Source organism: Euleptes europaea, chromosome 3 (assembly GCF_029931775.1).
Source record: "Euleptes europaea isolate rEulEur1 chromosome 3, rEulEur1.hap1, whole genome shotgun sequence".
Lineage (NCBI taxonomy): Eukaryota > Metazoa > Chordata > Lepidosauria > Squamata > Sphaerodactylidae > Euleptes > Euleptes europaea.
This window is the reverse complement of record NC_079314.1, coordinates 24,768,016-24,781,525: the sequence shown is the minus strand read 5'-3', so window position 1 is coordinate 24,781,525 and position 13,510 is coordinate 24,768,016. Positions and strand designations below refer to the sequence as shown.

The window sequence follows — 13,510 nt, the reverse complement described above, 5'->3', positions numbered from 1 at the left end:
ACTCAGATCACTGCCAGAAAATGGTAACACATTTTGGGAGAGTTCTTCTCAGTGCCCGTTGTTTAAGGCTGTTGCACTTTGGGTATAACGGAAAGTGCCGTTTGTCAGAGCCTCCCTGCCACCAGCTCACAATTCCTCAAGGCTAGCCTATTTTCTAGGGTAATCATAAAAAAACATAGGGTTGTGCATATTGATATACCCGAAACAAAAATAAACCTGAAATTATCCGTTTTGGCAATATTCAGGTTTTGGGTAGACAGAATATCTAAACGGGATCTTCGAAAAAAATCACCATAATGGGCCCGAATTTTTTTAGAAAACCCGGAAATAAGCCGAATACCCATATTTACTGGTATGGGTATTTCGCTTATTCTGGGTTTACTGAATAAAATTGGGCCCAATAAATCTGAACCCAAAATTTACAGTTGTTGTTATTTGCATGACCCTAGGCCTCCATAAAACCTGGATCAAACTTGAAAACCTGCCTGGCTTAAAAAAATTTTTTTGCTGATTATGATTAATTTAATTACTTGTTCACTGCTCTAACTGGAGGAAATTTGACTTTCTTTTCCTCTCCCATCTCTCCCCCACCCACCCACAAGGCACTTGAGAAATATTGCCGAGTAGAAGCTGGTTTCTCCGGGATCCGGGACGTTTATACCACCAACCCGAGTCATGACAACATGCAACAGAGTTTTTTCCTGGCAGAGACGTTAAAGTAAGTTGCTAAGGACCATTAAAATTTTTGGGCAAAAGAGGCTGTTTCCCCTACTCCTTGTGGGTGACGTGGCAAGGATCAGAAAGCCTAACCTGAGTCCTTGTTTGCACATACTGGAGAACGAGGTGGGTGGACTACCCCACTGCAGATGGAGGATTCTCGTTCTGAAGATTCCTTCACATGAAAAACTCCCCGCCGATAGAAAGATAGCACAGCAAAGAGAGAGCGCCCCCCCCCTTTTACTTGCTGTGCTGACTTTCTGCTTGTGTGGTTTGTTTGTTTTTAGCCTAGGGGCCAATCCAAAATGGGATGCTGCATTTGTAGCGATGGGGTACAGTCCATTCTATCACCTCTGCATGTTACCACCTCATTTTCTTATATGTGTGAATCAGGACATAGATTTTTCACAAGCACGGGCCCTTCTCTCAAGGACCTTGCAGCAAGTACAATACGCATCCGGTGTATTTATTTATTTATTTGCTTGCTTGCTTTGTTTTTTCTCTCACTGAGCCTCAAGGTGGAATACAGAATATAAAACAATTAGTGCGATCGGGCTAGAATTACAGAATTGAATAACAACGCAAATGAAAAAGAAAAATGACCTGTTTAGGGCACGGCATATCATAACACAGAAAGTGGGCAATAAAAGGTACTAAGTAATAGTTATGAGTATTACTAAGTGTGTGCAGGGATATTGCACCGAGAGGCTGATTACGTCCAGGTGCTTTTTACAGTCTCGTCGAATCGTTAATCACACTCTGTGCTTATCCTGAACGTTTCTTCCGATTTGGGTTAGATGTCTTTTAACTCCTGGCCGTTGGTTCTTGTTATCAGTTGAGCAATGAATGCGAGCAGAAATCCATTATGGTACCCCAGTGTGCAGGACTTAACGAAACCCCTGCAAGATTAAAGAGCACTTCAATAGCTAGCGGTTCACTTCACATCTAGGTACTTAAATATTGTAATCAAATCGTGTTTGAGCAATTTACATAAGACAAGCAGATGGAGAGTCTTTGCAGAGGATCGGTCTTTCACGTAAAAAGAAAATGCTCTCCACACCCTTTTCTGTGTTTCATATTAGACACACTAAAGAAGCCCCTAATTGTTCAGGGGCCTATCAGGTGCTTGACTTGCCAACCTCTCCCTGTCCCCTGCCCCTGGAGAGGGGCCGTGGCTCAGTGGTAGAGCATCTGCTTGGCATGCAGAAGCTCCCAGGTTCAATCCCCGGCATCTCCAATTAAAGGGACTAGGCAAGTAGGAGATTTGAAAGACCTCTGCCTAAGACCCTGGAGATCTGCTGCCGGTCTTCTTCTTCTGAGTAGGCAGTACTGACTTTGATGGACCAAGGGTCTGGTTCAGTATAAGGCAGCATCATGTGTTCATGTGTCCAATGGAAGCAGCAAAAACCAGGGACCACGGCTGAGCAAGAACCATGTTAAAAATGAATTAAACAAAATAAATCAATTTACCGCACAGTGCACACTTAAAATACAAATTAAACATAGGCTTTGAATTTAGCCTCTGGATTATTCAAGGCCTGTGTTTTTAATTTGTATTTTAAGTGTACTGTATAATAAATTGATCCTTTTCGTTTCATTAATTTTTAACATTGCTCCTGCTCAAACTTCGTGGCAGCTAATTCCGTTTTTGGCTTGGGTTTGTGTTCTCTATTTGGGGTGTATTCTTTTTGACTGGCAGTGAGAACCAAACAAAACAGGGGGCTTACCGAGTCCCTGCTGAGCAGCCATATGCGGGTGGTGGGCTGCATTCTGGTTGGGCCACAAGATGCATGGTCCTGCCTTAGGTGAAAACTTTCACACTCGCAAACAAATCAGGACATTGAAGATCTCTATAAAATTATGCATGGTGTGGAGAGAGTGGACGGGGAGAAGCTTTTCCCCCTCTCTCATCATACTAGAATGCCGGGTCATCTGCTGAAGCTGGAGGGTGAGAGCTTCAGAACAGATACAAGGAAGTATTTCTTCACACACTGCTTGGTTAAATTGTGGAACTCCCTACCCCGGGATGTGGTGATGGCTGCCAACCTGGAAGGCTTTAAGAGGGGAGGGGACATGTTCATGGAGGAGAGGGCTATTCATGGCTACAAGTCAAAATGAATACTGGTCATGATGTGTTGCCTATTCTCTCCAGGATCAGAGGAGCATGCCTATTATATTCGGTGCTATTATATTAGGTACTGCAGGATAATGCTGCTGCAGTCGTCTTGTTTGTGGGCTTCCTAGAGGCACCTGGCTGGCCACTGTGTGAACAGACTGCCGGACTTGATGGACCTTGGTCTGATCCAGCATGCCCTTTCTTATTTTCTTATGTTACAGTAAGCCAGTGTGTTTATCCCCCCCCCCCAAAAAAAGTGCTGCCTTCAAGGAAGCATTTCCACATGAGCTTGTCTGCTGAGGGAACCCCTGTGTGCTGCAGAGGATTCTGAGACCACGTTTGAGGGTGCACATGTGGTTCAAACAGGCCACTGGCTGGGCTGTTCAGCCCTCACCGTCACTCAGCATGAACTGAGGGCCCATCCGAGAACGTATCCGACCGTTCTCTGAAGCAACATAATAGTAGCTGTGCTGGATCAGACCAATGGCCCATCGACTCCAGTTTCTAACTGTGGCCAATCAGATGCTGGACAGGGAAGCCCACAGGCAGGGCCCATTGGCAACAGCCTCCACCTGCTGACTACTTCCCAGCCAATCAGAGGTATTCTGCCTCCCATTCAACTACCATGGCTAACAGCCAGCAATAAGAAGAAGAAGAGTTGGTTTTTATATGCCGACTTTCTCTACCACTGAAGGAAGAGTCAACCGGCTTACAACCACCTTCCCCTCCCCACAACAGACACCCTGTGAGGTAGGTAGGGCTGAGAGAGCTGTGACTAGCCCAAGGTCACCCAGCTGGCTTCTTGTGTAGGAGCGGGGAAACAAATCCAGCTCACCAGCTTAGCGTCCGCCACTCCCGTAGAGGAGTGGGAAATCAAACCCGGTTCTCCAGATCAGAGTCCACCGCTCCAAACCACCGCTCTTAACCACTACACCCCGCTGGCTCAATAGACCTGCCCTTCTTAATTTCTCCAACCCATGTTGCAGCAAATCACCTGTGGTGGGCAAGCTGTCTTTCAGAGAAGTATGTCTACCGTTACAGACCTTCTTACTGAGAAACCCATGATGTGCTTCCAAGGAATCCCATACAGTTTAAAGATGAGAGGGAGGGCATCTTGTCCACCTTCTGGGCACGGAGTAGGAGTCACTGGGGGAGGTAGTTGTGAAATTTCTGCATTGTGCAGGGGGTTGGACTAGATGACCCTGGTGGTCCCTTCCAACTCTATGATTCTGTGACTGGCTCAGCTTGCTCGGCGATACTTAACCAGTGCCCCTTTGGCTAAGACAGAAAAAGCTGTTTCCTTTGGGCATGCCTTGACATCTCTTCTCCCCCGTCTGCAGGTATCTGTATCTTCTGTTCTGTGAAGATGACGTGCTGTCTCTCGAGGACTGGATATTTAACACGGAAGCCCACCCGCTGCCCGTGAACCACACAGACTTTGCCCTGAAGACGAGCGTGCAATAGAGGCGGCCAGCTTCCCCAGCGGGGCGCACCGGGTCACTTCTACCCTCTCTCTCTCTCTCTCTACTTTTCAGTTTGTTTTTTCCTTTCCACTAAAGGAATGTGTGATGTTCCCGGAAAGGTATTTTTGGGGGCATTCGTCCAATTCCGGACAGTATTTTATCGGGGAGTATAAAAACTGTGAATCAAGCACCTTCGGGTTTTTTCCTCTATGAGGAACCTTACTTAGCCTGGTAATGAGACGCTGGTTATGGGCCATAATAGAGAATCATGAACGTTGCTTTCTACAGAGGATTTATATGGAGCTCACTGACTTTGTTTTCGCGGGGCCAAAGGATCTGGAGTTTGCCATAAAATAGACATGTTGTGTTTGTGTCTTTTTTTTTTTTTTTTTGCCATTTTTTGTCTCTTCCCCCATCTGCTTTTTTTTAAATATAACGTTGATTTTTGTAATCACTTTTATCACTTATATTTTCAAAATCACGTGCATTCTAAATGGAATCAATGCCATCGCTGAATCAAGAGGTGTCTGCAAAATCCTGAATCCCAAACGTCATTTTTATATCACTCTTTCTTTTCTTTTTTACCCCTTGTGCTCTTTTTTTAAAAAAAATGTTGACTGTCAGTTGCATCATGTGTGACTTTGCTTTCTAACGTTGGAGGTTTTTCTGGGGCTTGGGGGAAGCATTTGCTTTTTTTGTTTGTTTTTCTTTGCTTTTAATATTTTTTGGAACTTAAATATTACAAGGCACTTGTAATTATTTTGTTTCTGTAATACTCAGAAATGTGAAATAGAATAAAGATTTCCTGTCTGATAAGAAGGGCGGCTGGGTCACTGGGTTCTCTTTCGGCACGGCATGTTTAAAAGCCGAAGGATTGGAGACTTGGTGGCACAAGACTTCCAGCTGGTCCCCTGGGGCTTTTGACACAGAAGCTGGTGAGAAGGCATACCTCCCTCCAGTGGCGGACCTACATTTTTGGGACCCAGAAGAAGAAGAAGAAGACCTGGTTTTTATATGCCGACTTTCTCTGCTACTTAAGGGAGAATCAAACCAGCTTACATTCACCTTCCCTTCCCCTCCCCACCACAGACACCCTGTGAGGTAGGTGGGGCTGAGAGAGTGTGACTTGCCCAAGGTCACCCAGCTGGCTTCATGTGGAGGAGTGGGGAAACCAACCCAGTTCACCAGATTAGCCTCAGCCACTCATGTGGAGGAGTGGGGAATCAAACCCGGTTCTCCAGATCAGATTCCACCACCCCAAACCACCGCTCTTAACCACTACACGCTGGCTCTCTGAAACACACTGACCCTGAAGCTTAAACTGTTATGGGGGGCCTTTCACAACCAGCAACAAGGTCTGGGTAACCGCTGTTATCTTCTTCAGTGGGGTTGTTCTGTGGCAGATGTATTGGTTTATTCTCTAATAGAGAGGGGGGAAACAAGTGCAGGGGGGGTAATCGCAATGCAACAGTAGTAGAGGCAGATACAGGATCCGCAGCAGGCATGAGGCTGTGACTAGCATAGGGGTCAGCAACCTTTTATAACTAAAGAGCCATTCTACATCAAAATTCAGAGCAAGAAATCAACAAAGTGCCCCTCAGAAGAAGAGTTGGTTTTTATATGCTGACTTTCTCTACCACTTAAGGGAGAATCAAACCGGTTTACAATCACCTTCCCACAACAGACACCCTGTGAGGTAGGTGGGGCTAAGAGAGCTCTGAGAGAGCTGTGACTAGCCCAAGCTCACCCAACTGGCTTCATGTGGAAGAGTGGGGAATCAAACCCGGTTCTCCACCCCTCCAAACCACTGCTCTTAACCACTATGCCACGCTGGCTCTAGAGCGAGCCCATTTGCACAACTGGTACCATACAACTTAACATTACTGATAATTGATGTACTGATTAATTGACATGACATTTCCGCAGCCCAAACACTGGTTGTTGCAAGTCCTATATTAGGAAATGGCACAAATGTAGTCTCACAGAAGGAGCACCTTGCAAGACTGTTCTAATGGGCTGGCATAAATCTGGATGTGGTTTGCACTTGGATTACAGGCAACTGCTCCCTTCTACCATTTCCCTTTCTGGAAAGCATCACTAAGAAGCCTTTTAGTCCCATAATCCTTCTCTCCCCTTACCTTAAAAAGTACATTTCCTTTTTCTTTTCTTTTTAAAGAAGTGCCATATCTGGTTCCATACTGATCCACATTTGGCTGCAGAGACATTGGTTGCTGACCTCTGTCTAGCAGACGCATGCCTGTTTACATTAAGGTTAGGTCCTGCCCTTGTGCAATCATTTTGTTTCACAGTTATAAACAAGACTTTTTGCTCTGCCACTCTGAATCATTCAACCACTGTGAGATTTTTAGATGTGTTTTGTGGTCCTTTTTTCATGGACTCGGGGTATGTCGTCTGGGAGGAAGGAAAGCACTTCGAGCAATCTGTAAAAGACAAAAGATTTTCATTTCGCGTTCACACCTCTTGCAACCCCGAAGGGAAATTCAGCTGTCAGATGGGGGACTTTAATTTCATCTTGGGGATAAGGAGTCTGACAAATAATCTTCTCCTGGAAGGAGAGTTGTTGGTAAGTAAATGCTTTGGGAGTGAATCATCCCGTGGAGAGGTTTTGCTTGCAGGGAAATAAGCTTAGCCTGAAGTAATTTGACAGTGGATTAAAATGTGCTGCTCCTGGAAATCAAAAGCTTCCTTTTGACACAAATTGAAGAGCGTCATTCTAGTTCTGTGGAATTTGTTTCTTAATTTATCATTTTGATTAATTTTTCTGTGCGCAGTGCAGCAGCATGATCGGTAGAAGAGAGTTCTCCATCCCTTCCCAAGTCTATCCCAATCCAAATTGTACGTAACTCCCCCAAATGACAGTCAATGGAAGAGAAAGAAAAGTAGTAGTAGAAGAAGAGTTGATTTTTATATGCCGACTTTTTCTCCCACTTAAGGGAGAATCAAACTGGCTTATAATCACCTTCCCTTCCCCTCCCCACAACAGACACCATGTGAGGTAGGTGGGTCTGAGAGAGCTCTAAGAGAGCTGTGACTAGCCCAAGGTCACCCAGCTGGCTTCATGTGGAGGAGTGGGGAAACCAACCCAGTTCACCAGATTAGCCTCTGCTGCTCATGTGGAGGAGTGGGGAATCAAACCTGGTTCTCCAGATTAGAGTTCACCGCTCCAAACCACCACTCTTAACTGCTACACCACACTGGCTCTCCAAAGGGAGAAATAGGAGGGTAAGAATATGGGTTTTGGAAAGGGGTATGTGCTGTGGTTTGTGGGGGTGGGGGGTATAGTTCAGTGGAAGAGCATCTGCTTTGCATGCAGAAAGAGCCAGTTTCAATCCCTGGCATCTCCAGCAAAAGGGCTAATTGGTAGGTGGTGAAAGACCTTGACCTGAGACCCTGGAGAGCTGCTGACAGTCTGAGTAGACAATACTGACTGTCAGTTCTTGTAGGTTATCCGGGCTGTGTGACCGTGGTCTTGGTATTTTCTTTCCTGATGTTTCGCCAAGACCACGGTCACACAGCCCGGATAACCTACAAGAACTGATGAACTCTGACCGTGAAAGCCTTCGACAATATTTTAATACTGACTGTGTTAGACCAAAGGTCTGGTTCAGTATAAATAGGGTTGCCAACCTCCAGGTACTAGCTGGAGATCTGCCATTACAACTGATCTCCATCCGACAGAGATCAGTTCCCCTGGAGAAAATGGCCGCTTTGGCAATTGGACTCTATGGCATTGGAGTCCCTCCCCAAACCCCACCCTCCTCAGGCTCCACCCCAAAAACCCGCTGATGGCAAAGAGGAACCTGACAACCCTAAGTATAGGTACTTCTAGTTTTCAAAGTTTCATTTCTATAGAAGTTTTCCTATAGTAAGAAAGCAAGAGCCGTTATTGCTCAGTGCCAGGGGCTGTACAGATTATACATGATATAATTGGATTGTGGCAGAATGGGGATGGAACAGTGCCCAAACAACTTGAAAGCTGACTGTCCTTGTCATGGTTAAGCTCAGCCACAACACCCCTATGAGCAAGCTTCTGGTGGTTTTTCTTCTCACTGTGTCATGATTGCAAAGATGAATCCAGTTTTCCCACTGTGCAGCTGAGTCCAATTGGAACCGGGTAAGACTAGGGAAACTTGTGAAATCAGAGTATCCGAGCATGTGCAGAGCGTTCACCATCATGGCTGTATAGCCACAGTTGTCATGATACCTATCCTGAGCAGCACAGATTCAGAAGACGAGCATCTAATAGCATCAGCTGTAGTGGTGCTAAACTGAGATGCCAGCAAGCCTGAATCCCTCAGTAAGAGAACCTTGAGCCAAGGACCTCCTCCTGGGATTTAAAGTCAAGCAGAATCCTCTGGTCTGGACCCCTCTGAGAAGCTTCCACCCAAGCAAACCCAGGCCATCCTCCTTCACAGAAGACAAAGCTCAGGACAGGAGCTGTTGGAAAGGCCTTGGGGGACTCTTTTGCAATCCTGGGGTCTGTCTTTTCAAGAGGCGCATCTCTTGCAATGGGGCAGAGCCTGGGAAAGGAAGCCAGGCCACGGGTGATAAGGTGGCTCTGAGATTTTGTTGAGACCAGAATCCTTCACATCCATGTGTATCTGGGGCCTGTCAGGTGCCTGGATTGGGGGTATCCATGACCCGCAATGCTCCTGATAACATGTGGTTGTCATCAAAGCTGGATTTATGTGCGAGCTAAGCAGCTTTGAGCTTCAGATAATGAGGGGACCTCTAAATTTAAAAAAAACAACCCACCTAAAAATTACTAAATTACCATTCTGGGGTAATGTATGGAGCCTCGTAAACTTGGTATAGCCTTAGGGTCTAAATGTGTCTCAACACTGCTGCTACTTCAGGTGAATGAATGCACACAGAATTGAAAGGTCCATCTAGTCCAGCATCCTGTCTCCCAACAGTGGCCAACCAGAAGCCCACAAGCAGGGCATGAGAGTGGATGACCTCACCTATAGTTCCCCTCCCCCAGCAACTGGTATTCAGAGGTACACTGCCTCTGAATATGGAAGTTCCATAAGAACTCATAGTGCTATCCTCCGTGGATGTGTCTCTGTCTGTTAAGTGCCGTCAAGTCGCTTCCGACTCTTGACCCTATGAATCAATGTCCTCCAAAACATCCCATCTTTAGCAGCCTTGCTCAGATCTTGCAAATTGAGGGCTGTGGCTTCCTTTATAGAGTTGATCCATCTCTTGTTGGGTCTTCCTCTTTTCCTGCTGCCTTCAACTTTTCCTAGCATGATTGTCTTTTCCGGTGAGTCTTGTCTTCTCATAATGTGACCAAAGTACAACAGCCTCAGTTTAGTCCTTTTAGCTTCTAGGGTCAGTTCAGGCTTGATTTGATCTAGAACCCATTTATTTGTTTTTTGGGCAGTCCACAGTATTCGTAACACTCTCCTCCAACACCACATTTCAAAGGAATCTATCTTCCTGTCACAATGGATGTGTCTAGTTCCCTTTTAAACCCATCTCAAGCTTATAGGCATCAGTATGTTTTGTGACAGTGAGTTCCACACATTACCCATCACCGGAAGAACTCTTCTTTTGTCTTCATGGCTTCATAATAAACTCTCCAAAGCCTTCCGGTTCTTTTGAGCCGAACTGCAAAACACCGCATCAGGCAGGCGATTCTGATTTCATTGCTAAGGGAAAAGGTATAGACCTTTTAACCCTTTAAAGCAAAAATAATTAAGCAGGTGTCAGAACCATAAACACCTCAAAGAGTTCAATTCCCACTTCCTGCCACCTATAAAGAGATCAGAAAATGTTCGGTGTTATTAGTTTCCCCAAAGCCAGCAGAGAAAGCACTAAATCTTCTTGAATTTCATAGGCAGGGGGACCGACCAAGGGCTTGGGAGACAGTGATTTATGGAGAAAGATTAAATTAATTTAATACGTGTCGCTTGGCCGAACAACTGGCTAAGAAGGGATGTGACATTCAAGCCCAAGGGCCCGAGCAAGCGCAAACATCAAGGAAAGGGAGGGGATTGTTTTTCGGGCCTTATGAAAGCAGTATAATAATGGGGAATAATTGGAGGAAATTAATCAAAGGCTGGTTGGAGACAATCTTTTCAGAGGCAGGGAGAGACGGGTAGTTGAAATTACGAGGAGACTCTGACTGGGGCAAGCAAAATGGATGATCTGGAAAAGGGTAATTGGAAGGGTGGTCATGGTAGAATACTACCCAATGTAGAATGGTACCAGAGCCCTAACTACACAATAAGCTGTTCCTGAGCCAGTCCCTAGGTCCTGTGAAGCCGATGTGTGCTGGTCGTTCTCTGTTGAAGCGTAGATTATAGGGTTGCCAACTCAGACTTGGGAAATTCCAGGAGATTTTCAAAAAGAACCCAGCGTGAACACATCAACGTGCAAGCTAGACTGGATGGTGCGCATTTATCCAGCTCGCCTTCCCAGAACCATTTTCCTGCCAGCTTCCCCCCGTGGGAATCATTTTCTCAACCGTTTTGCCTCGCTGTGCCAGCTGAAGACTTCCTTGAAAAATTGGCAATTGCTATAGCGTCGTTGGGCAATAATGATCTTTTGCCACTGGCCTATTTTAAATTGTAACAACGTGCGTGGAAATGAAAAGAAAGGGGGTGGCGGGGTGCCACGTCCGCTGCAACAGCCATGACCCCAAGACCCAATGCAGAGTCACTGTGCAGAAGGCATCCAAGGGAAGCTGGGAAATAGTGCAGAAGACACATTGAACACACACATGAACACATGAAGCTGCCTTATACTGAATCAGACCCTTGGGTCCACCAAAGTCAGTATTGTCTACTCAGACCGGCAGCGGCTCTCCAGAGTCTCAGGCAGGGGTCTTTCACATCACCTGCTTGCCTAGTCCCTTTAACTGGAGATGCCAGGGATTGAACCTGGGACCTTCTGCATGCTAAGCAGATGCTCTACCACTGAGCCACAGCTTCTGCCACTGTGAATGAGCCCACATTTCCTGTGGTTAGGTTAGGAAAGCCGTGTGGAGAATCTTCACCGTATGGGAACAGCCAGTGATAGCGTGATTCTGAAACTGGAGGTGTGAAGAAGCCCTGGACAGGGTGTAAACATTTGTTTTGTTTTGAATTTGTGCAATCCATCCGTGGGAAAGCAATTTGCTCTTTCACCCCTCAAATAGTGCAAGCTGTGTGGTTTTCCAATGGAAGCCATGTACCTTTAACAGCTGTATCCTGCCACAACAGCTGCAATTTCCTTCTCGGGATGAAAATCAGCTTTTGGGAAATGAGATTCTGAATGAGATTGGATGGTTTTAAAAAGTTCATCTACTATTGCTTGCATCAACGAAATCATGGCTGTTCTTTGCCCTGAGCCTCAGAAATTGGCCAGGGTATGAATCTCTTTTTAAAAAGGAGCGAAATCTTATGTTCTTCCTGTGCAGAAGGATTGCATGCGTGTTTAAGTCTTCAAGTGAATACTTGATTGTAAACCCTGGACTTTAAGGCTATCATTAGGGAATACGTGAAAGCCCCTGGGCCTTCATGAGCCTTTTTCTGTTGCCGCAAAAATGTATAGAAAGAAACATGTGACGGCCAGCAGTATAGTGCTTAGAGTGTCACACTAGGATGTGGGATACCCAGGTTTGAATCTTAAGAACGTAAGAAGAGCCTGCTGGATCAGGCCAATGGCCAATCTAGCGCAGCATCCTGTTTCATACAGTGGTCAACCAGTTGGCCTGGAGGGACAAATGAACAGGCCGTTGAGGCCGAGGCCTTCCCCACTGATAGACCTTCCCTCCACGAATCTATCCCATCCCTTTTGCTTGTGGCTATCACTACCTCCACTGGCAGCGAATTTGCCAGCATGGTGTCGTCGTTAAGAGCGGTGGTTTGGAGCTGTGGACTCTGATCTGGAGAACCGGGTTTGATCCCCCGTTCCTCCACATGAGCTGCGGACGCTAATCTGGTGAAGTGGGTTTGTTTTCCCACTCCTACACGTGAAGCTAGCTGGGTGACCTTGGGCTAGTCACAGCTCTCTTAGAGCTCTCTCAGCCCCACCTACCTCACAGGGCGAGGTCCTGCAAGGATCGGTATTGGGGCAGGTGATCTTTAATGTATTCATGTTGTGGGGAGGGGAAGGGAAGGCGATTGTAAGATGGTTTGATTCTTACTTAAGTGGTAGAGAAAGTCGGCATATAAAAACCAACTTTTCTTCTTCTTCAATGACTCATTGAGTAAAGGAAAGAGCAAGAGTCCAGCACCTTAAAGACTAACAAAAATATTTTCTGGCAGGGTATGAGCTTTCGTGAGCCACAGCTCACTTCTTCAGATACGGCTACCCACTGTGAATTATCTTCATTGAGTAAAGGATTATTTCCTTTTGCTATGCTGAACCTGCTTCCCTGGGTGCCCCTGAGTTCTAGTATTATGCGCGCAAGATAAAAAAAACTCTATCCACTTTCTTTACCGCACTAGTAATTTTGTAAACCTCTATCATGTCTCCCCTTATGCATTTTTTTCTAGACTGAAAAGGTCCAGTCTCTCCAGCCTTCCTCATAGGAAGGGTGCTCCAACCCCTCATTCCCCTTGGTTGCCCTCACCTGTACCTTGCCCCATAGTTGCCCATTCACCTGGTTTAGAGAGATTCTCTTGTAGCTCTTCACCATCCCTAGCTTTCCCCGTCGTGAATATTTTGGCATCATCTGCAAACCGGGCTACTACACTGCTCAACCCCAATTCCAAATCGTCTATGAATAAATTCAATATCACCGGCCCCAATACCGATCCTTGCAGGACCCCCAACTGCTCCCTTCCCTCCATTGCCAGAACTGTCTATTCAGACCGGTCCTCTTATCCCATGACTGCTAAGCTTACTCTGGTGAGGTTCCAATCTCCACTCTGGCCTGGAAACTGGCTAGCTGACCTTGGGCCTAGGGTTGCCAACCTCCAGGTACTAGCTGGAGATCTCATGATAATACAACTGATATCCAGCCGATAGAGATCAGTTCCCCTGGAGAAAATGGCCGCTTTGGCCATTGGACTCTATGGCATTGAAGCCCCTCCCCTCCCCAAACCCCGCCCTCCTCAGGCTCTGCCCCAAAAACCTCCCACCAGTGGCGAAGAGGGACCTGGCAACCCTACTTGGGCCAGTCACATGCCCTTGGCCTAACCACTCCACCACGCTGGCTCTGGAGGAGAGGAGAGCAATGTAAGCTGCTTGGGCTCCCTAT

General features: G+C 46.3%; 1 protein-coding gene and 1 non-coding gene across 2 annotated transcripts in view; one reads left to right on the top strand and one right to left on the bottom strand.

Moving 5' to 3' along the window:
* The window catches only part of MAN1C1 (mannosidase alpha class 1C member 1), a 190,187-nt gene extending 185,855 nt beyond the window's left edge, over positions 1-4,332 (top strand). The window contains exons 11-12 of the mRNA XM_056846936.1: positions 603-718; positions 4,174-4,332. Of these exons, the coding sequence (XP_056702914.1) occupies positions 603-718; positions 4,174-4,297 (240 nt within the window). The 3' untranslated portion in view covers positions 4,298-4,332. The remainder of the gene's footprint in view (positions 1-602; positions 719-4,173) is intronic.
* A 6,851-nt stretch (positions 4,333-11,183) lies between these two features.
* On the bottom strand, positions 11,184-11,252 carry TRNAA-AGC (transfer RNA alanine (anticodon AGC)). Its single transcript has one exon. It is a non-coding gene; the product is annotated as a tRNA-Ala (tRNA).
* Between the last annotated feature and the right edge of the window lie 2,258 nt (positions 11,253-13,510).